The 20732-nt window shown below is 45.5% G+C and overlaps 1 protein-coding gene across 1 annotated transcript in view; it reads left to right on the plus strand.

Moving 5' to 3' along the window:
* The window catches only part of sh3pxd2aa (SH3 and PX domains 2Aa), a 32530-nt gene extending 17059 nt beyond the window's left edge, over positions 1-15471 (plus strand). The window contains exons 3-9 of the mRNA XM_070915267.1: positions 3318-3401; positions 8762-8879; positions 10379-10782; positions 10922-10936; positions 12345-12394; positions 12877-12996; positions 13441-15471. Coding sequence (XP_070771368.1) covers positions 3318-3401; positions 8762-8879; positions 10379-10782; positions 10922-10936; positions 12345-12394; positions 12877-12996; positions 13441-15453 — 2804 coding nt within the window. The 3' untranslated portion in view covers positions 15454-15471. The remainder of the gene's footprint in view (positions 1-3317; positions 3402-8761; positions 8880-10378; positions 10783-10921; positions 10937-12344; positions 12395-12876; positions 12997-13440) is intronic.
* Positions 15472-20732: the final 5261 nt, after the last annotated feature.

Consider the following 20732-nt stretch of genomic DNA (forward strand, 5'->3'; position numbering starts at 1 on the left):
TCTTCTTACATAGATACTTAAGACTGAAGGCCACAAATTGAACTATTTACATGATTAAAAAGTCAAACAGCTATTCGTATAGCACAGCTTTCATCTATGGGGATTTCATGACAGTAGGCTAGTTTTATCTAAGCAGGCCAAGCCCTGTGACAGTGGGTCCGGGCTGCTCTCTCCCTTGTTCACTGACACAAGTTAATCCCACCTGCCGTCATGGGCATGGGCGATGTCAGGGCAGCTCTTCTCAAATGGTGGGCTTGTGTCCCCAAGACATATTCAGAATGTCTTGCCGTCATCTTGTCCTTTGATTGTGCAGAACTACATTTGGATGACTGCACATGTACAGTAAATGCTTTTGATGCAGCAGTTTTAACATATAATGTTTTGCCTTTTGAGCATTTTCATGCGTTCTATTAAGCTCGGTGTACATCACTGATTTTACACTCGCAACGGGCATGACACACCCGAATCTCCACACTGTTGGTGGTCGAGTGGCTTTGTGGGTAATGCAGGCGCCAGGAAGAAGAAACCGTGTATTACAGAAAGACGATATCTCCATCGTGGGTTCCACAATATTGTAGGAGTGTAACGCTAAATCGGTTAAGTAATTGCAGAGATCTGGGAACACAGCAACACTGCTACAAAGAAGTCCAGCGGGGCAAGAAACGCAAGCAGTAAGAGGGTTAACAGATGATCTAAACCATGTTATATAGAGGTGGAAAGGAAGTGTACCCCAAATGCTGGTGACAATCCCTCAACGTACTGGAAAACTGTGTGCCATCCTATCCCAGCAGTCTGCAATCTGCTCATTAGTGACAGGAAGCATGGCCAAATCTACCAAAATAAAACCAGTTGTAATAAACCAGAATTATCCTTTAAGCCTGTGGGTTGGATCTGGCAGTTGTGTTAACACATTCTCGTCGCGTTTGGTTTTCTCACTGTCTTCTTTTTCTGTTAACCTCCAGTGAATTTATGCGGGAAGTACCTCACAACTACACACACACACACACACACACACACACACTTCCCCCTCTACCCCCATCCTCTGTCAGTGGCCCCCATTTTCCCATTAGGCCTGGTGTCTTTGTGTTTGCACACATCGTCACTTCTTATTTCTGATCTCCCCCTTCCCGCTTCCTGTCGTCTCTTACATCTCATTATCTCTGCGTGGTCTGTAACCTAATTCCACTGACAGCTCGGCTCGCTGGAGAGGAACCGACAGGCGCAGCCTGGCCCCGCTGAAATTACCTCGAAATAACATTTCCCTTTGTGCCTTCCCTTAGCTGATATTTCAATTAGGGGGTCAACAGGAGTAGGATGGCGCTCAGTGGGATGGATGGACGGCAGGGAGGCATCAAAAGGGAGGGGAAATGACAAGTAGCAGAAGCACACAAAAGGGAGAGAGGGTGGATGTCGGGCAGGAGGAAAGACGGAGAGATAAGAAGGTGAAGAGAGGACAGAAGATGGAGAGAGAGAGACAGAAGACAAGTGCTGTTTCCGTCCATCCTTCCCTGCATTACTGTAATGTGCGTGCTCCTCACGTGGCCTCAGAGAATGCACTGAGATCGGAAAATGACTCATCATGTTGTGACTACTGCTTTATCACACAGGCTTTGAACTAATAAGGAGCGGGAGAGGTTGAGAGTTCAGCACACAGCAGCGACAGACTGTGTACAGTCCCATTGAGATACTGTAGGATCAATTGCCAGTTTATAATCAATAAAATCTGCACTTCCTGAGTTGACCAGCTGATCTGAACTCTTCAGTGGAGAATACAGTGATGTTAGCCAACTCATTAGCCAACACAGCTTTTTTTTTTCTTTTTTTTTTTTTTTAATCAAGTCACCTTCAACCTACTGTATTATTTCCGTTTCAACGTACTGACACTCGTTTCTGTACAAGTTGCTCTCTGGAAATATTCATAGGCGACGTAACACTTGAACCGGGTGCTCGAAAGCGATTCCTCATTTGTAGATTGGTGTCCGTCCCTTGTCCTCTCATGTCAGTTTGCAGTGTTTTGGAGTCAAGAAACCACAGCAAGTGTCGTAATGTTTGCCTTTGGATTTTGGACTGTTCGCTTCGGCCAAAACAAAAATGATTTTAAGATGCCACCTAGGACTCAAATACTTGTTTTATTGGTGGGGGGAAAAAAACTATTGGTTGGAAGGAACTCACTGAAGTGCCTCCCACTTGTGACGGGAAATCTGCTGTGTGTTTATGACAGTCCTGTTGTAGGGCCAAGATGGCCGCTCCAGTGGCTGACTTTGATGAAATGTGTGCGGAGAGGAACATGCAAAATCTTGCCGACTACCAGTGTCAGCTGGAAAGCAGCAGTGCATTTTTTTGGTTTTTGTTTGGTGGGGTTAAGTCTGTAAATTGAGGTGGATGCTCTCTGAGAGCTCTCTGCTACCGTCAAAAAATTTATATAAATAAAAAGGTAAATAAACATAAGGTAGGAATAACACATAGCTCGAGGTACATGGTGTCACGTTGTCTTTTGTTGTCACGGCTGGGGCTAACAGGGTAACAGGAACACCGGGGTCTGGACCCAAATGCAGACCACTGAGGCAGAGCTTGATGCGGTGACGATTTAATAGTGAAACCAGGGGGACAAAGACATAACAGGGAGCCAAGACATAAAACACACACAGCACCAGAACATACAACGAACTAGCGCAGAGCAAAGCAGGTGAACCGGTATAAGTAGTGACGGGTGATTGGGGAATGAGGTGCAGCTGAGCAGGTGGCTGCAGGGCTGACGAACAGGTGTGTGGGCGAATGAGGGACCATCTGGTGGACGGCTCGAGGATGGCAGGTCCGGAGAGTAGGAGGAAAGAACACGGCCTGGGAGAGGTGGCCGATGGGGAGGGTGCGGCTGCAGGAAGGGACTTGGTCAAACACTAAAAATAGAATAAAACGACATATCTCATTAAATTCACTTGCATGACATTTACATGATGCGTATGGACCATAATGGCCCAGTGTAACACGTGGTGGTTAGCTGTCCCGTCATAGGCCATTGAGAGTTTTCCTTTTGACTCCATACACATAAAAAGACAAAACATATTTGTTTGTCTTCATCGAACAGCAACTTACTTTGTACATATCCTTAGCTAAAACACTGACCCTGCTACCATTGCGAGAGATGATTTACTGGCTTCATACTTGACGTACGGAAGTTCCGGTTCACGGTTGTGGTGCTACTAATAACAGCTTTTTTTTGTTGCATTTATTCACTTTGTTAATCTATGCTTCTTAAACTAACTCCATGTTTGTTTGTTTGTTTGTTTTCCTCCTTGGTTGCTCCTCATCATCATCAGTCACTAAGAGACGCAAGGCGCACCTGAAGAGGCTGGACCGCCGCTGGACCCTCGGGGGTATAGTCAACCGCCAGCAGAGCAGAGGTGAACATGGAGACGGCGGACACACACTCCCCCGCACACGCACAGAATACCCAGCTAGGGGCATCCACACGTGAATACACACATATAGTGCAGAAGAAGTGTTAGCATGTATACATATACCACAGATGCACACACACACACACACACACTCTTTCTTATTTCACCTGTCTCCATCTCTCTTTCACTATTTTAATTCGTCAACTAATTAAAAATACGAGCTTTAAGAGAAACTTCCTGATACATGTTGTCATAACAACACGATCTTATCTCTCAACAACCTTCATGCAATTTGCAGAAAAGTCGCACTCTTAAAAGCATGCTGAAAAGAATCAACGCACACGGTAGCTAGCGTTAGCTCACATCAGGGCACCTGAGTCTGTTTTGTTTTTTTTCTTTGCTAGTGAAGATCGCGAGATGCAGGAGCTCAGACAAAGCTAGCAAGTTGAGCTCATTTTGTCACACACACACACACACACACACACACACACACACACACACACACACGTAAAATGTTATTTTAAGCGATGGAAAGGTGGATAATTGTTATAGCAGATGTCACAGAGTTAAAACAAAACATAATAATCAAGTGACTGAAACCCACTCGCCCACACACACACACACACACACACACAGTCCAACACCTTCCCCACATACTGTAAGAAACAAATACACACTGCTGAGCACCTCCCCGTGGCCCCACTCTTCACATATGTTGCGGCCACATGGTAAACAACCCAATTTACGTCCTCACTAGTCGGCCAACAACAACTGGCCTCCAGTATCTACCAGGAGCAGCATGTTGGGTGGCCATGAGTCAGCTCTGACAGTAAAACCTCCAATCTCACTCCATCAAACTGGAGCGCTCCTCAGCTCACACGGAGCACAACAAAAATAATTGGACTGCATTAAGCACATTTTGGGTAATTAAGGCTATTCCGGCCCCCAGCACGGCACGAACGCAGCAACCTTGACGGCCACTGAGCCATGTGAACATAAATGATTGTATAACAGTGTCGCTGCTTAATTAAAGCAAGCTCCCTTAGGTTTAAAACGCTGTTAATGACTTTTCACATTTTGCCTGTTACATGTAAAATGTTCTTGCACTCTTTGAATTTTTGCAAGTTACCTGCGGTTTTGTAGAGTCAGTATTGCTTTAATGCTGAAAGAGAGACACGAGTCTATGTCTGAAAAATACTGATACTTACACTGTACAGGAGAGAAAAACACTGGACCCCTGCTCCTTCTAAAAACACACACACACACACACACACACACACACACACACACACACACACACACTGATATACAGGAAATATTCTTATATAGTCAACAGCTTCAGGCAGTTGATGCACGGTAAGTTACACACCACATTGCCACATACCCATGTCGTTAATCCTGTTTTGGTGGGGAGGAATCGTGATAGCTGCTGAGAGACAGGGGAACATTACTAATTCACTTCCCCCCACACAGCTGATTTAGGAATTCAAACCATCATCGCTCATTGACTAGAATCAAAGCATATACTGCATTAGCCAGGTCTGCAGGAATGTCACCACACCAGACATGTCTCCCAGAACGGTGAGAAAGCGGCGGAAAGTGTGAAAGTGGGGCAGCAGCCCAATCTGCGGACTGGTTTTAATCACACAGACCTCAATCTCCACAGAGCGCGGCTAGCTGTCGCCACCAGAGAATGAGGGCATGAAACACTTTTGGAGGCCGTGTTCTTGAATTCCAACGCTTGCTTTTTTAGACGCCGAGCTTTTTACTTTGTCCAACGTGACCTGACAGAGTCTCTCCACCTTGTCAACGTAATGGCTCTTTGATTTTTCAAGCCACATTTGTACACACTTGAACATATCACTTTCTTCAAAATGTGAAATTTTTCCGTCACTGCCATGCAAGGGCGGATTTCCGCCTGAGCAAACCAGGCAACAGGCCCAGGCCTAGACCCTGAAATCTGCAGGCTTAGGGGAGGCATTGAGACCAAAAAACAACCTTGCGTTAAAACAACGTCGGGGGGTGCGTTGGTGGGGGTGTGTTGCCTCAGGTACCGGCAAGACAATGAAATATGCAGTATAAATATACAATATCCAGGGTTAGTCCAGTGTGAGTAACAGATCTGTGAATTTGAAGGCTTATGATGATGGCAAAACATACAACAGTTCGTCATAACTCCAGAAAGTTATCGAGGTGGCAACTGTTGTTGCGACAATCGCAAGATAAACAGTAGAAATACGTATATTTTGCCATTAATGGTGGGTAAATGGGGGGCCAGCAGCTCATTTTTGCCCTGGCACCCCCCAGCAGGTTCATCAGACGTTTCTCCTGTCGCCATTTGTTGCACACCAAGCTAACTTGCGATGTTTGCAGTTGATCGCTGTGCTTTTTAGCATGACTTAGCATTGCTGATGTCATCACTGGCCACCAAAACATGAATTCTGAACATTGTCATGGTGGCCAAATCTGCACATACACAGTTTGATGTAGTTACCAGCTTCAGCACGTGTTTTTGGTTGAAAGGCCTGTGATCTAAAACCAGAGGCAGCTGCACTGTATGTGAAATACATCATTCGGCCCTTCACCATTGGCATTTGGCCCTCAGATGGTCAAAAAATATGAAGATTGGCTGGATACACAACTTACATCACAACATCTGGAGTACAGGCTAGTTTTTGTTGTTCGTTGCTGAACATATTCAGTTTGTGTAGCTTAGATAGAGAATTTAAAACACTGCTGTGCGATGATTTATCGGTTGAAAGAGATCGGTCATATTAATGAAGCCTCACGTCAGGTCACAGAGGACTAGAGGAACTGAGGAGTATCACATGGCAGCGAGTGTTGCTGGATATGTTGCAAACAAGCTAACGGCTCCTGGACCAGTAGCCCTATTTCCACCACCACCATCACCACCATCACCACCAGCGGCTGCTGATGACTGGAGTCATGTCAAACTTGTTTTTTTTTTTTTTTATGGATTTTCCAACGTTTTCATTCACCACCACTCTTCACTCTGTGACTGTGTTACTGTCTGTCGACATGCTGTCCGATTACTGTGCACGAGCTACACAGTACCCATCTCTGCCTCAAGCCGGTTCACCTGTGCTTCAGTTAGACCTGGATCAAATGCCACTATGCGCAGGTACAGTAGTGGTTTTGTGTTGAATTGCTTGGCTCACCTGATAGCTTGGGTTTGCTATTGGGAATAATAGGAGTGGATTTTATCTGGAAAGTTGTAGTTAAGAAAATTATTTGACCCATGCCAAATTTCAATCTTTCCACCTATTCATATCCTCCCCACTTTCCTGTCATCCCCATTCCCCCCCTTTTTCTGCCTTGTGAATGGAGGCACCACTGTCCCTGCCTGATAATGCATTGTTGAGCTCGCGATAAGAAACGGGTGAGTGAGGTTTTACAGCTCGGCGCAGACACTTGAGATACGGTTTGATTTAGTGGCACTGGCAAAAGACAAAAACAAAGGCCGGTCACGTAGATTTATGTTCCCTCAGGATGTAATTTGCTAATGGAAGAGAGCGCTCGTATACTCTGCAGGCCGTTTGCTGACACATATTTCCTGGCCTTTTTACGCGGTGCCTCATACAGAAGATGGGGAGCGCGATCCAGAGATCTTGACAATGAAATAAGGGCGCACTCGGGACTCAAATTAAATCACAGGGCTCCTCGTCTTTTTGACTCACCCGCGCTCAGACACAAAGCCAGGTCAGGGTGGCCTCATTGTGTGCTCGGCATGGGGCGGCGTCTCGCGCTCCGAGGTTCAGCAAGAGCCGCCCTCCCCTCCGCCCTGCTGGCAGCGGCCCGTGCTTTCACAGAGCGCTATCACTTACAGCAGACCCCTAATCTGATTTATGGAGTCCCACTGACCGCCCACTCAACTCATTGTTCTGTCCCTGCAGTGGGACACCGGCGCCAACACGAACACACAGAGATGGACACTGAGGCACGTGTCCAGCTCATGAAAGACACACACACACACACACACACACACACACACACACACACAGATGTGATTAATAGATGTGATTAATTCAATCTTTCATCTTTTATTCCAGTCCTCAGGGAGTTATTAGTTAGTCGACTAAATGATAATCCACAACACACACACACACACACACACACGAAGATGCGCTCTGTACTTTCAACACAGTGCCAAAGATTTTGTTAGTGGTACATCAATACACACATAACAAGCATTTAGGTACACGTTCCAGATCCCTCTGTAAGCCCCCCCATTTGTTATTCCCTGTGCATCTGCAAGTACTCACCCCAACCTCTACACACACACACACACACACACACACACACACACATGCAACATGCTTTGCGAGTTGAGCTTCAGGGCCAGACATTCCACTCTGGTCCACATTATTCACCTCAGCTGCTCCACAGTGACGGGCGAGAGAGGAACTTGAATCCCCGCCGTCTGGACATACCCCACCTATTGAAAGCATGCATTCACATGAAGAAGAAACACGCATGCCTCTGAGATATCATCCCTGCCCCTCACATTTCCTTGAGCAATCTTATTACCATTACTCATTGTTATTATTATCCAGAAATCGAAGGTCACATTCTGTCCTGTCTAACTCGGGTCTCATTTATGTTTAGATCCCTTCCTGCAGCCATTTCTCCCTCCTTTTCCTCTGTCTTACTGTCTGCCACCGAATTGCGTATGCAGATGATTTTTCTTCCTCTCCATTCCATGCCACTTCATCAGCCGCTGAAATAAGCCAGTGCGCTGATCATCTCTCCCACTGCTGGGAAGCTTGGTCCGATCTATCTGCCAGTCTTGCGTCTCCTCCTCTGCTCCCATCTTTTGCCTTGGTGTCTATAAATCCCCTAACCTTCTGCTGCTCCCCACTAAGCCCATTGTAGGATTTCCTTCCCTACGGGGTCTCGGAAGCCCAGCAGAGCGTGAGAGAGGAGTGGCGGTCAGATAGGGATCTGAGAAGAGAGATCTTGGTCCAAATATCTTATCTCCTCCGGGGAGGCCCTGATGTAGGCCTGTTGCTAGAAGAGGAATCTCCCTGTGGAGAGAGATGAACACTGGATCGGGGTCTTGAACGAGTCTTAGCGTGGATAAGAAACAAGCAGCAAGGGGGAGAGGTCCAGCCAGCAGGGGGAGCCGGTTGTTATTATTGTGTAGGACAAGGGGGGTTGTGTTTGTGTTGGTAATAGTCAGAGCATTTTAAGTAGGTCACACTGGCCATTTTTTCCCCTTAGAAGGCCCTCTGGGAAGATGTAAACTGTACAGCGGTTTAACCCCTCAGTCTAAGACTGTTTAATGGTAACAGTTCACTCACTTTGCCCCTCTTTCTCTTTCCTACACCCCTCTCGATCCCCAGAGGAGAAATATGTGACGATACAGCCGCACACCAGTCAAGGGAAGGATGAAGTCAGCTTTGAGAAAGGGGTCACCGTGGAGGTCATCCAAAAGAACCTGGAGGGCTGGTGGTACATCAGGTGAGTAAACGCTGATGAGCAAAGAGGCGCTCAGCTGACAGAGCCGCCACAGCAGGAGAGCAGCTAGAATGAGAGAAATGGTATCTGTCCAAAGTTTATTTTCTTTTGTGTAAAGTGTACGTGGCAGACGTTGTCAATTAAGTTAAGCGAAATTAAATCAATGTTTATTGTCCTTGGAGGGCAATTCTGGTGCAGCATAAAAAAACAGAAGAAATGCACTGCACATACGACAACAACTGATCAACAACAAGCAAAAGCAAACACAAGTTTACAAAGTACCACAAAGTAAAAGCAATTGTCCACTTTAAAAGACGTGTCCTACAGTGTCCTGCAGCTTTCACTTGCATAATGGTATTGAGGAGGAGCCATTAGCATACGGCGCTTTCTCCACATATCAACTGGGTGTCCTGCCTGAGGTTTTTAATGTGTATGTGTTTGTCTGCCTGCCTCTTTGTGCATATGCATGTTGTTTGCCCAGCCAGTGTGTATTTCCTGTCAGTTGTTTGTTTCCTTATATCCCCGGGAACGGGGGGGGGTCAAAAGAGAGTGGAGCTCTACTGCACAGCGGATTACTATCACATGCTGCCTCGTGGCATCTGACACACACATGCACACATAAGAGTGTGCATGCTTATGTACACACAAACGTACACACACAGGGCCCCTGTTAAAGGGGCTTATGTGTGCTTGTGTGATATCTGTAGTACATGGATAATATGTATACACAACCTGCTTGTTCAAACAGCTGGATGGGGAGTTTTTCCTTCCCCCGAATCGAGGATCTAATGATGGAGGGTGTCGCACGCTACACTGGTTGTGAAGCAAACTTGTTATATTGGTCCATAAAAATGAAATTGACTTGACTTGACTTGTTGCACAAGTCATTTTAGAGCACGCTGTCCAACAAGAAATAATCCTCCAGATGTACGCCGGAGTCATGCTGCTCTCTGTGGGCCGTTTCTATACCTTGAAGTCCAAGCATGGGGATTTTTTAGTTATGGGGACTCCTTGTGGTCGCAGCTGGAGGGGAGCAGAAGCGATCACATGTCTTCTGAGCAGAAAATGGCCCACCCAGAGGCAAATGACTCTTGTTGCATTTGGAAACATTACTTACTGTTTCACAAAGCAGTCTAAAATGACTCATTTAGCTGAACAATGAATGTGGAAATGTGGGAAGCGGTGTCTCTTTGCATAAATTATGCAGTCTGTTTACTTGCCTCTGGCTACCCCTACGTCACTAGAATTAAAAGCGTCTGTTTTTCAAAACACAGCATCTTACTGGGTGTATTTTATTGCTTAAATGTCAGAGAATGTGGGAATTTAGTTGTTTATTCGCTCATCTTAAAGGGGTACTCGGATGATTTAGTATTGCACTCCCTGCCTGGTACATGTCCATGCCCCCATACACTGACCTTTATGTGTAAAATTGGTGCAGTGCCCCTTTAAATGATAGAAGAAGATACAATATGAAACACTGTCTTCATGCGTTCTACCCACAGATATTTAGGGAAAGAGGGCTGGGCCCCTGCCTCCTACTTGAAAAAGGTGAAAGAGGACTTCTCCCCTCGCAAGAAGACCCTGACAGGCCCCGTGGAGATCATCGGCAACATCATGGAGATCAGCAACCTCCTGCAAAAGAAGTCGGTCAGCGAGAAGGACATCCAGACCGACGGAGAGGGAAGCACCACGCCGGAGCGCCACATCTCCAAGAGCGAGATCAGCCTGCCCATGCCCTACAACTCTGAAATCAATGCCGAGACGGGCAGGAGGCTGAGCGCGGGCCGTGACACCAACAGCCCATGTCTGGGAATAGCAGCGAGCGCTGCTCTAAATGAAAATAAAGGGAGAGGCGAGCCAGGATCCCCAGCTGTTGCAAGAGTGGCACCGCATAGAGTGGAAATTGGTGAGTATTTGTGGTGCGTGAGGAGACAATTGAGCTTTCTGTGCCAGGGAATAAAGCAGTAAATGCATTGCAGCGAAGGAGAGGAGGATTTGGAGTCTTTGTACGAGACATTAAGACATTTCATTTTCCTTTTGTGTAGGCTTTGATGCTATAGGTAAGCAACATGGCTGGTGGTGTATCTAATGGTGGTGGTGGTGGTGGTGGTCTAATCTAATCTAATAACATATACTTGGTTGTCATGGTAACCTGAGGCTATTTAACATGTTTGGTGTGTGGATTTCCATCTCACTTACATACTAAGAATGTATGTGTATGGTATGTGTATGTATTAAATCGCGGAGGTTCCTTATGGCATTATATTTGTGCCTCATTCCTGAGCATGTGAGCACAGAAAAAGATTTTTTGCAAGTACATGACTTCTATTTTTGTACAGAAATTATTGTCAGACAAAGAAGCTTTTATTTTTAGCAAACGAATTGGGCTCAATACATTTGCCTGTGTGTTTGCCAATATCCACGAGTGCACAATGACAACCTTTCTCAACCAGTTACCAGTTCGTCATTGACTTATTCTCAATTTCTCTGCTGCATGCTGGCAAACCCTTGGACATTTGCTCACAGCCCCGCACTGTGCGCTTTCTCAACTTGACGAGAGTGTAACGGTGTGCCACAATTCCAGACAATCAGAGAGTATGTGCTTTCTGACTAGCTGTCGGGTTGCTAGTAGTATTGTCAGTTACACCACAGCCCCACATAATTAGTTGATACGGTTTTGGTTACTTACCCAGTTTTATGACTTTCCATCTCTACTGTTTTGGCTTGCAGCCTAGCTATCTTGATAGGTAGCTGTCCAAGTTCTAAACTAGTAGGCGAACTTGATGATTCCAGATTCCAGTACATTCATGATTATAAAGCCATGGCTGTGGCCAATCAGCAAAGTAACCAACTGGCTTAGTTAGCTACTGCATGAATTCAAAAAGAAGTTAGAGCTAGCAACCTGCCAAGATAGATAGGTTGCTAGGTAATAAATAATGGACCAACTTACAGCCAGAAATGAATAAAGGTTCATTAAACTAGGTATTTAATCAAAACTGTGTAAAGATTTTCATGGGGCTGTGGAGCCGCTTATCATTCTTCTAGTGCTTCCTTCCCTAGTGACCAATAATACTACTAGCACTACTACCTCGCTCCCGCTGTCCTGAGCGGGGGCTCCCTGGTGGATCTGCTTTATCCACATCGGGATAATCTTGTCTGGTAATACAGGAGTCTCCGTATAGACATCGAAACGAGTGCTATGGAAGAAAACACGAGGTTACTAACGTAACCCCGGGTCTCCGAGTAGCATGAGTGAGATGTCTCACCGGACCACCTTTCTCTCTGCTGGGGTGACACGAAAAGCTTTGTGCTTATTTTGAATGACATGAAACGCTGCGTCAGTTGTATGTATATGTGTCTTTGTGCCCGCAGGAATGAGGCACAAATATAACTCCATAGTTACTGATTGTTGGATGAGGTTAAGTACATTGCAAATACATTTTATTGAGCTGTTTCTTTGTTTATCAGGGTCTCCGAATCTGAGACAAAAACCTCCCCCAAGAAGAGAAACCAACTTGGTAAGACAATTCACAAGCCACTGCTTCCTAACAATACCCAGGGCCTTCTCTAATATGACTGTATCTTCAATAGAAACTTGTAGGCATCAAAGAACCTGATGCCACAATAGAGAATGTTCGAGCACATTTACAAACTGGTTCTTGCAGCATTTTCAAAGCAGTATGAATACAGTGAATAAGAACAACAACATGAATGAAAGATTATTAATTATTTCCCAGGTTACCGCAAGAGTTGGCATAGCAACCATTAAAGCACAGCAATAACACAAGTACACTTTCAGCATGCCTTTGATCGTCTGAATCTACCACTGTATATACATACTAGGATATGTGTATATTATTATAATATGCAGCCATAAACCATATCTTGAAATCATTATTAAGTCTTTAGTTGTACTCATTCTTAAGTCATAGTCAGATACAATATAATGATGCCTAGATGTGATGTCAGCTGCTTACATCTCTCCTCCTTTGCTGTGCAGGGATTCCAGTTACCCAAACCACCAGAGCCCCCTGCTGTGGAAGCAGAGTATTACACTATAGCAGATTTCCAGTCCTCGATTTCTGACGGCATCAGTTTCCGTGGAGGACAAAAGGCTGATGTAAGAGTCCAGGTCTACATTGTTGTCACAGAGATGAGACAGTCAGGGCTCATTGAATATGTATGTCAACTGAGTGCTCCCCAGATAGACAGGAAAGCTGAGGCAATAGAGATGCGACCTTGAGATTTGTGCTTGAATGTGATGATGTAGACAGAATTTGCTCTGCGGAGACTCAGGTGGAGAGATGAAGATAACAACACAGATTCCTTCGAGGTTTTTTTTAAATGTATGTTGAGCTGGTACTTCGAAACAGTGTGCCATTTTTTTTTTGTCATTAATGTCTGTGCAAGACACACTGATCTGTAATAGCAGGTATAATAACAGCACGTCTGTGATCATCAGATCATCTAACCCTGAACCCTAATCCCATTTCAGTGTTTAGCAACAAATCCTAAAGAAAATGAAATATTCTTAGATATTTATCGTCCATGTCTTTTTGTGTAGGTGATAGAGAAGAACCCTGGAGGCTGGTGGTATGTGCAGATTGGAGAGATGGAGGGCTGGGCCCCCTGCTCCTACATTGACAAGCGCAAGAAGCCTAACCTCAACCGTCGGACCAGCACCCTGACCCGGCCCAAAGTCCCACCCCCAGCTCCACCTGTCAAAAAACCAGACTCGGAGGAGGCCCCACCTCCAGCTAACTCTGCCTCTAAAGTCTCAGAGCCGCCGAGCAGGCCTGTGTACGAGGAACCTGAATATGATGTTCCTGCAATTGGATGTGAAGGTGAATCAGACACAGATTCCCTGAAGGATGAGCGCGTCCTGGATGTGAAGATCAGCAACGTGGTCAGCGACAAGTACCGCAGCTCTCCTCCTTCCTGCAAGGCCTCTCCTGTATGCAAGGCGTCCCCCGTGTTCACTCATCGAAGAGCTTCCTTCAGGTCAGTAGAGGAGGTTGCAAAAGAGGAGTGTATCTATGAGAATGACGGCTTCAGGCGAAGCAGCGGCGTTGAAGGAACTTCAGTCAAAGGTTCTAGTGTGCCGAATTCCCCAAGGAGCTACCATTCCTCCACAGTCCCACGCAAACCCTCTGGATCTTCACCTTTAGCTGGTAGGCCCATGAAGACCATGACACCAGAGATGAACCGGAGAAGCCAGACCCTGGGCAGACACATAGATATCAGCCTCAGGTCACAGGACAACAGCCCCCACTCTTCATCAGATGAATTGAGAGGCCCCAAGAAAGGCCCTGCCTTCAGCCGGGATGTGGAGCAGAGAATAGGCCAGAGCCCTTCCACCAGACCTAAGCCTTCTGTAAGACCCAAACCACTCTTGACCAAATCAGAGCCCCAGAGTCCTGAGAGGATGGACATCAGCTCTCTGAGACGGCAGCTGAGGCCTACGAGTCAGTTTCGACATGGCCTCAAACCTACTCGTGGGGACGACTCTGAAACAGCCTCTGTTATCTCATCAGAGGACTCAATGTGTTCACGCAGTACCTCAGATCTCTCTTCTGTTTACTCCAAAGGGAGCCGTGGTGACTCAGATGTGGAAAGCCCCAATCTCTACCGCTCCCTGGATGCCTATAAGAAGGTCCAGGACTCTGAGGTCAGCTTTCCAGCCGGGGTGGAGGTTGAGGTTCTGGAGAAGCAGGAAAGTGGTTGGTGGTACATCCGTTGGGGATCCGAAGAGGGCTGGGCTCCTTCGTACTACCTGGAACCTGTCAGACAAGTGGGTGATGCAGGTGGGCTAGAGTCAGATGGACACGGGAGTGGTGGGAGTAAGTCCAACAGCCTGGAGAAAAACGAGCAACATGTTTTGGCCCTCAATAACATCAACATTCAGGGTCTGAGCCAGCAGCATCAAGGCTTGAGGAGGAACACTCCGCCGATTCCCTCTAAGCCTCCTGGTGGCTTCTCAAAGCCGTCTGGGATGGTTAATGGAGGTGTGAGGATGAGAAACGGGGTACGCCAGGTGGCGGTGAGGCCTCAGTCTGTATTTGTGACCACATCACAGCCAGCCAAGGATGCACACTACATGACAGGGTCTCTGAGGCGAAACGACTCACTTGGCAGAAGTGATCACTATGGCTCTGGTTCTGCCACTCTTGGTGTCCGCCGAAATGCTTCCTTCAGCACCGTGCGGCCACACGTAGTTGTTGAAAGTCAGACGAGGCCTGCCGAGCGCTCCAGCCTGGGGTCCTCAGGGAGCTCATTCAGCACAAGCAATGTCCAGGATGCCCTCAGCAGAGTTAACCAACGCAACGGCATCCCTGTGTCCACAGTCCGACCCAAGCCGATAGAGAAGAGCCAACTGATTCACAATAACCTTGGCAGGGATGTGTACGTGTCTATCGCTGACTATCGTGGCGATGAGGAAACTATGGGTTTCACTGAGGGCACCTGTCTGGAGGTTTTGGAGAGAAACCCCAATGGATGGTGGTACTGTCAGGTGCAGGACAGCCTGCTTCCCCGCAAGGGCTGGGTCCCCTCCAACTACCTAGAGCGGAAAAAATAAGAACCCCACATCCTTCACCTACCCCCGCCCCCCCCCCAATGTCCCCCTCTTGATGTCTTCAAGGACATGGGTGGCATCATTCCTTAAGAATGTTACTCACAAACTCCCATAAGCAATATGTCCTTGAAAATGTACATTTATGAAAAGACTGTGTTTAAAAAGAAAGATGTTTTCGTATGATAAGGAAGGACACTTTTAGTGCTGGTTTACTAAAATGTATACGAAGAGGAGTGTAAAAAGTTTTAAATATTTTGCCTGGGAATGAGAGACAGAAACGTTGGATGGGTCACCCTTGAAATTTGAGGAGGACAGTGTCTTTTAGATATAAAATGGTATGAATGGGAGTGGAAACCTCTTAAAGAGGTTTGCATCATGTAATACAGAAGTTGAGCAGGGTAATGGCTATGCTTATTCCTGCCCATCACCGATTATGATGGCCGACAAGTGCCTTTTGTATTTGTTCACCTGAATGGTCAAAAATGGTGGATGGTAAAACACTAAATCAACCAAATCTTTTAAGAGTGCCATAGGCCTATGAACACCACCAGGAGTCTTTCCATAACCGATTAAGAGCTCTTCTGTAGAGGGCAAACAAAGTGTAAGGTTTTGATCTAGAGTGCTTTAATTGTTCCAACGCAGACTAAAGAAAAAAAAACAGAGATTGAAGGGACTCAAGTCAGCAGAGAATTTATTCGTTTTAAGCCACAAATGATCAAGCAAACTAAAACATTTTAATCTCGTTATCAATATTCTTCAGTTTATCAGTTTCATTGCTTATGTTATAATGTCTTGTGTTAATGCAAGTCTTCCTTAGAGAATTATTTCTGCTTTCTTGTGACATCTGTATTCCACCGGCAGCCTTGAATTGGAAAAGTGCCTCATGTCTTGTACCATCTGACACTGGCAAAACATGCAGTAGGTGTTCAGCTTCGATGAATCGGCATCGCTTTGTCATAGATCCTCAAGCCCCAGAACAAAAATATGTTACGGTAATATTCACGTTTTTAATCCGAGATGTAACTATCTGGGATAACAAATGTATAAATAAAAACCTGTGAAACTTGAAGAAGAAAAAAACAGTCGGATATTTTAGAAGGAACAACTTCAGTGCTCTCCAGAACAAAACCACCTCATATCTGGGTAGCTAATAATAACACAATTAGTTTACAAAAGGTTTAGGTTTACTGTAGTGCGTTTAGTTCCAGGAACAATTGATTTTGTATATATTTTGTTTTGTATACATATGATAATGTCGCTGTTGCAGAGATGTTTTGAATAATTACTGGAAATGTGGTGAAATTATTGAATCCCAGGGACATATTTGCATAGCATTTAGCCCAAAATGTGATCAAACCAAAGAGAAATATCATTTCATTGGCTTTGTTTTGTGATTTTACTATTTATTTATGTACAAGTAATACGGTGTATTCAAAACAAGGTTTTCCGAACTGAAAAAAAAAACGTTTTCCTATCAGTACCTGGAAGCACTTGATATATTTTCTCAAAATTACAGATCTATGAAACAACAAGTAAATCGTAATATGAGTTTTGACATTAAATAGAAGACAACGTAGCGTATTAACTTTTTTCAAAGTTATAGTATTTTTTTTCCAAATTATGGTTGTGTTTCATATCATACATTTTAAGATCATATAAATAAGACTTCACGTCCAAAAATATCAAGTTAGGAATAATTCTCCCCCCAATGCAGAAGTGAAATATGAGAATTTGGAGCTAAAATCCAACTTTCAAAACTGAAAATGGCTGATGTTCAAGACTGCTGAAATACATTTTCTAACGAACGGTTTGAGCTCTCTGTGTGAGGCTGAACACCAACTTCATTATGTTTCTGCTGGACAGTATCATAGTATTAAACAAAAGTACAGTACCTGCTAGACGGCAGTTATCTATTTTTTTGCGAAACCATATTTGTTCTTTTGTGTGTTTGTTAATTTGTTGCTCTGTGATCACACAGTGACAATAATGAGGAACGAAGTGATTCTGTTTTGCGAGTTAATGCACTTTAAACCTGTTTTTACGGTGCATTAATGTAAAGATGCAGTGAATACTCAGCATGTTATTTATTCAATACGTTTTTGGACTTGTTTAATTTTAACTTTTTTTTTTTTTCTTTCTCTCACCTCAAATGAGAGCGGGAAACTCAGTCCTCTCCATGACAGTGATCATGCCAAAGTTTGAGTAGAATTGGGGAAAGAGAGACCTCTTGTGGGAGGTCAAAGGTACTACAACATGATTTTTATCCCCTCCTCCAGGCTTACCGGCCGTCCTACCTCAGTGCAACAACACATGCACTGCTGGTCAGTGAGCCTCATTAATAACTGTACAGAAATTGAATGTTTTTTTTGTTTTTTTTTTAAATCTCAGTGCAGCTAAGACTATTTTGTAGCACATATTTTTTTATTGGGCAATAATTTATTTATTTTTTTAAATTAAAATAATAATAAAAATATTTTTTCTCTCTATGCTGTGTGCTGCAACTTTAGCAAATCATGGACACTTCCTTCATCTTTATTGTGCTTTACATAATGCCTGATTTAATGCATATTTATTATGAATACTTGTATGTCTTATCACGGTTTGACAATCACCTTATTCCCCCATTCAAAATATCACTGTGTGGCATTACACGGACCATCATCCTTACACTGTCCACTCACCTGACAGTGCAAAATGCCGACTCAGTCATCAGAAATGTAAAAATGCAATGGTTTCGTCGAACGTGGGAGGTGTTTGCATTCAATTTAATATACGAGAATGAAAACTATGACCATATAAGGACCTATAAACGATAGAATTAAGAATTAGGATGTGGACATTTGCTGCCGGACGACAAGGCCTCTTCCCATCCAGACGAAGGCATTATGTAAATGTGTTGAATCACTTTTTAACATTTGGCTCCAGCTCATATTATTACTGCATATTTCTTTGTTTGATCGAGCTGAATGTACTCGGCTGAAATAGCACGGGAGTCGTTCGTACATTTAGCTGTGTAGCATCTAGCTTGTTTTGTGCTTTTACCTTCCTTTACCCCCCCCCCACCCCTTTTTTTTTTTTTTTTGTCAAATTCTGAAATGTACCCGCAAGGAAATGTGCAATAGGTAAGGAACGCATCACGCTTCAACAAGAGGAGAAAATAACACAGGTGTAGGGAAAAAAAAAAAAAAAACTAAAAACGTGAACATTGCCGCTACATCTGCTGGGAGTGGATCCTCCCGCTCCAACTGCCAGTGGTGAGCTTTCGCCCCCATTTCAAGTGTGTTCTTTCAAGTCTGTTTGAAAGAGCAGCGGTGAAAGGCCCGGAAAGCACCGGAAAACTCGTTGGACCAAAGCAGCTGTGTGTGGACATCTCATTATCTCCTCCCGTGATGGACTTTTATAATAACTTTACACGAGAGGCTCCGTTCCTCCTGACCCCGGATCAGCAGTGGACAGTGATTTGACCCATGACCCATTCTGTATTGACATGACGGCCATCTGGGGTCTTCTTCACAGGCGGCGAGTCACGGGGGCCCATCATCAGGGGGCCTCGGAGCCCCCCCCCCTTGCTCTGAGCTGTCACGTTCGTGCCTGAATGGAATTTTGATAGTTTCTTGCTTTTGTCTTGTTGTTGTTTTCTTGCTCTTTTTGTTTTGTTTTGCCCCCCCCCCCCGGAGTGTGTCCTCTCTGCACCTACGTGGATGCCTCTCTTGACATTTACCCCGCTGTTGTCAAACCCAGTCAGACTTTTCCCCTCACCAATCACCGTGGAGAAGGTGACATTTGGAACCGTCGGGCGGCGGCGGGAGAGTCTCGACGGTAAACAAGAGAGCGGGGAGATGAGCGCTCCTTCAGGCCATTTCACTTCAATCCATCAACTTCCAGGATGTCACCAAAAATAGAAAAAAAAACAACCTTTTATTTTCCTCTTTGCTGAGCCCCCGGCAGGCCTTATCCATGTGCTGCAGGTGAATGCGTCATTGTGCTAAACACTTCCTGTGTGTTCAGGCAAACACACAGAGTTGCCTGTGTTATTAGCGGCGGCTTGTGAATCCTTTTGTTGGGACAGTTTGGAGATAAGAGGAACCGTCTGACATTTTGGGAAATACAATGATCTACTTCAAACACATCGAACGTGTGTTTTTCCGCTTATCGTCGCCTCACTCGGGTGTTTGATCTCAACTGTGCAGACGTACATCTGCTGCTGTGCTCGCCTTTAAATCTTAAAGTTTAAGGCGCGTTCGCACAGGCGGGATTTTGTGACATCACGGCTGGAGGAAGACCAATGGCGGTCCAGTATGCCACTTACACAAGCGCGTTGGGTCCGCACCCGGCAGAATGAAACAAATGAGCCTCAGAGGTGCTGGATATTTCGGCCAGGCTTAGCCCTGGTTTTCAGCCTTTATGCTAAGCTAAGCCGGCTGTATCCTGGCTTTAGCTTTTGCATTTAGCGCGCAGACACGAGAGCGGTGTCACTCGTCTCGACACTCTGTCTGCCTGTAACTTCTTTAGGTTACAGGCGTCTTTTTCAGTCATGGCCTGCCGGTTCAGCCCCTCTGAGCTGCAGAATGGAAATGGAATGGGTGGGAGGTAATATTTCTGCATTCCACCCGCACATATGCCAACACACACACACACACACACACAAACACACACTCCATGATGATGAGGACTCATTCGTGCCAGAGGAAATATATGTTTCCCCGACATACCCCCCCCCCCCCCGAAGGTCAGCCAGGTGAGACAGCTCTGCCATGTCAGCACCACGTTTTTTACTCCCCGCTTCTCTTTTTTTATTTGAATAAACAGGCGGCACCTGAAGCTCTGTAATCCCAAACACTAGCCGCCGCCTCCCCTCCCCACCCCACGTCGTATTTTCCACCTCTCTCCTTCCTCGACACAGCCGAGCAGTCTGTTCCCGGTGAACATGACTGAGATATCCAGGAGGGTGTGTGTGTGTGTGTGTGTTTTTGCATGATGAGATGGATTGTGTGCAGGTGCACTCGGGGAGAAAAGAATTCGGAGGTCAAGGAGGGGGATTTGCGAGAGCAGGATGCAGGGGGACGCAGGATGGATCAGGCGGTGGGTTCTGGGAGGACCAGGTGAGAGGAGCTTTGCTTTGACAGGAGGGAGATGAAAGGCCACTGGGCCTCTAAAAGCTAGGACGCTATGAACTCCCTCCACTCAGCTTCTAAAAAAGCCCGGACCCTAACGAGCTCCCAGCTTCCGAACCTGAGCTGCGAGATCTCATTACTTCCAAACAATGTTTTAATTGCAAGAGG

The sequence above is a fragment of the Enoplosus armatus genome, chromosome 2 (assembly GCF_043641665.1).
Source record: "Enoplosus armatus isolate fEnoArm2 chromosome 2, fEnoArm2.hap1, whole genome shotgun sequence".
NCBI lineage: Eukaryota > Metazoa > Chordata > Actinopteri > Centrarchiformes > Enoplosidae > Enoplosus > Enoplosus armatus.